At 66.2% G+C, this 1,286-nt stretch overlaps 1 protein-coding gene across 1 annotated transcript in view; it reads left to right on the top strand.

Moving 5' to 3' along the window:
- The window catches only part of LOC103906022 (beta-adrenergic receptor kinase 1), a gene marked incomplete at its 3' end in the record, with an annotated part of 45,490 nt that overhangs the window by 31,430 nt on the left and 12,774 nt on the right, over positions 1-1,286 (top strand). The window contains exon 22 of the mRNA XM_019473993.1: positions 19-123. Coding sequence (XP_019329538.1) covers positions 19-123 — 105 coding nt within the window. The remainder of the gene's footprint in view (positions 1-18; positions 124-1,286) is intronic.

Below are 1,286 nucleotides of genomic sequence, written 5' to 3'. Positions count from 1 at the left end.
GGGGGTTGTCATCCACAGTGGCCACTTCATGGTGTCGGAGCTGAACGCCGAGGCGGGAGCGGGGCTCGAGGAGCAGGAGGAGGCCGGGGCAGCCTCCCGGGTGGGCGGCAGCAGGGGTCAGGGGTAGGCCCCCGGGGCAGCAGCGGGAGCCAAGCCCGGGCAGGGGCAGGGACAGGCGCCTACAGCTTCAGCGCGGTGGATGAGGGCACCCGCCAGACCTACCGCTGTGGCTCCTGCGGCGCCCTCAGCATCGATGCCTCCCTCGCCAAGCTCTTTTGAGTGCATGACCTTGGCCTACAGGTGAGGGCAGGCAGGAGGAAAGTCACAGACCGGGCTGCCTGGCGCTGATCGGCCTGACACCCAGGAGGGCAGAGCTACAGGGCACAGCCTGCCCTGGGCTGGGAGGGCAGGCGTGTCGGCAGAGCCGTGGATCAGGGATCCTCCTGAGGCTGGAAGAGCCAACGCAGAGCTCCACGTGGAGCTAGAAGGTCGCACATTGCCTCTGACCGTGAGGGCCTGTGTTGAGGAAAGGCATCCTGACTGGAGCCTGCTCTGAGGCTGTTGCTCAGGGTGGGGTGGGAGCCACCCCAGAGCCTTCCCCCACCACCACCACCACCCTGGGGCACCCACCAGGTTGGGACTCTGCACCTAGAGAGCTGCTGGGGTGCAGCCAGAGCCCTCGCTGGCTTGCAGCCCACCAGGAAGGACTGGACTTGAGCAAGAGCCTTGCGCTGCTGGGCTCTGCCGGCACCCGACCTTTGCTCTGCTCCGTCGGTCACGTCTCACAGCCGCCGCTGTGGAAGGGGCAGTGCAGGGCGATCACAGCGGAGGAGCCGGGCACGGCAGCAACCCCAGGGCGGGGGGAAGTGCCGCCAGTCTCTTCGGACCCCCTTCCCATGGGGGGGACATGGGACAGAAGGGAGATACAGGCCACGGGATGGAGCGAGGGGCCACAGCACTGTCGCGGGCTGTGCAGGGCATCCTGCCTGTGTTTTTGGAGATAAGACAGACCCTGTTTCTTGAAGCCTTTCCTCACTTTGCCGTGGCTTGGGGTCTTCTTGATCCCCACCCACGTGCCTTTGGGTGGGTTTTAACTGTCTCCCTCTCCCGACACTCTGCCACTCCGAGTAGCCTGGAAACCTCCCTCGTTCTCCCCACCACGAACCCGGGTCCTGGCTTCCAGCACGCTGCATCCCAGCAGATTTTTGTGACGGCTGCTGCCAGACGGGCCAGGAGGGCATCGTCAGTGCAGAGTGGCTCTGCAGGCCCCCCCCACCCCGCCGCTG

This window comes from Aptenodytes forsteri, unplaced genomic scaffold (assembly GCF_000699145.1).
Source record: "Aptenodytes forsteri isolate BGI_AS27 unplaced genomic scaffold, ASM69914v1 Scaffold202, whole genome shotgun sequence".
Classification (NCBI taxonomy): Eukaryota; Metazoa; Chordata; class Aves; order Sphenisciformes; family Spheniscidae; genus Aptenodytes; species Aptenodytes forsteri.
Note: the sequence above shows the minus strand (reverse complement) of the source record. Positions and strands in the feature narration are given on the sequence as shown.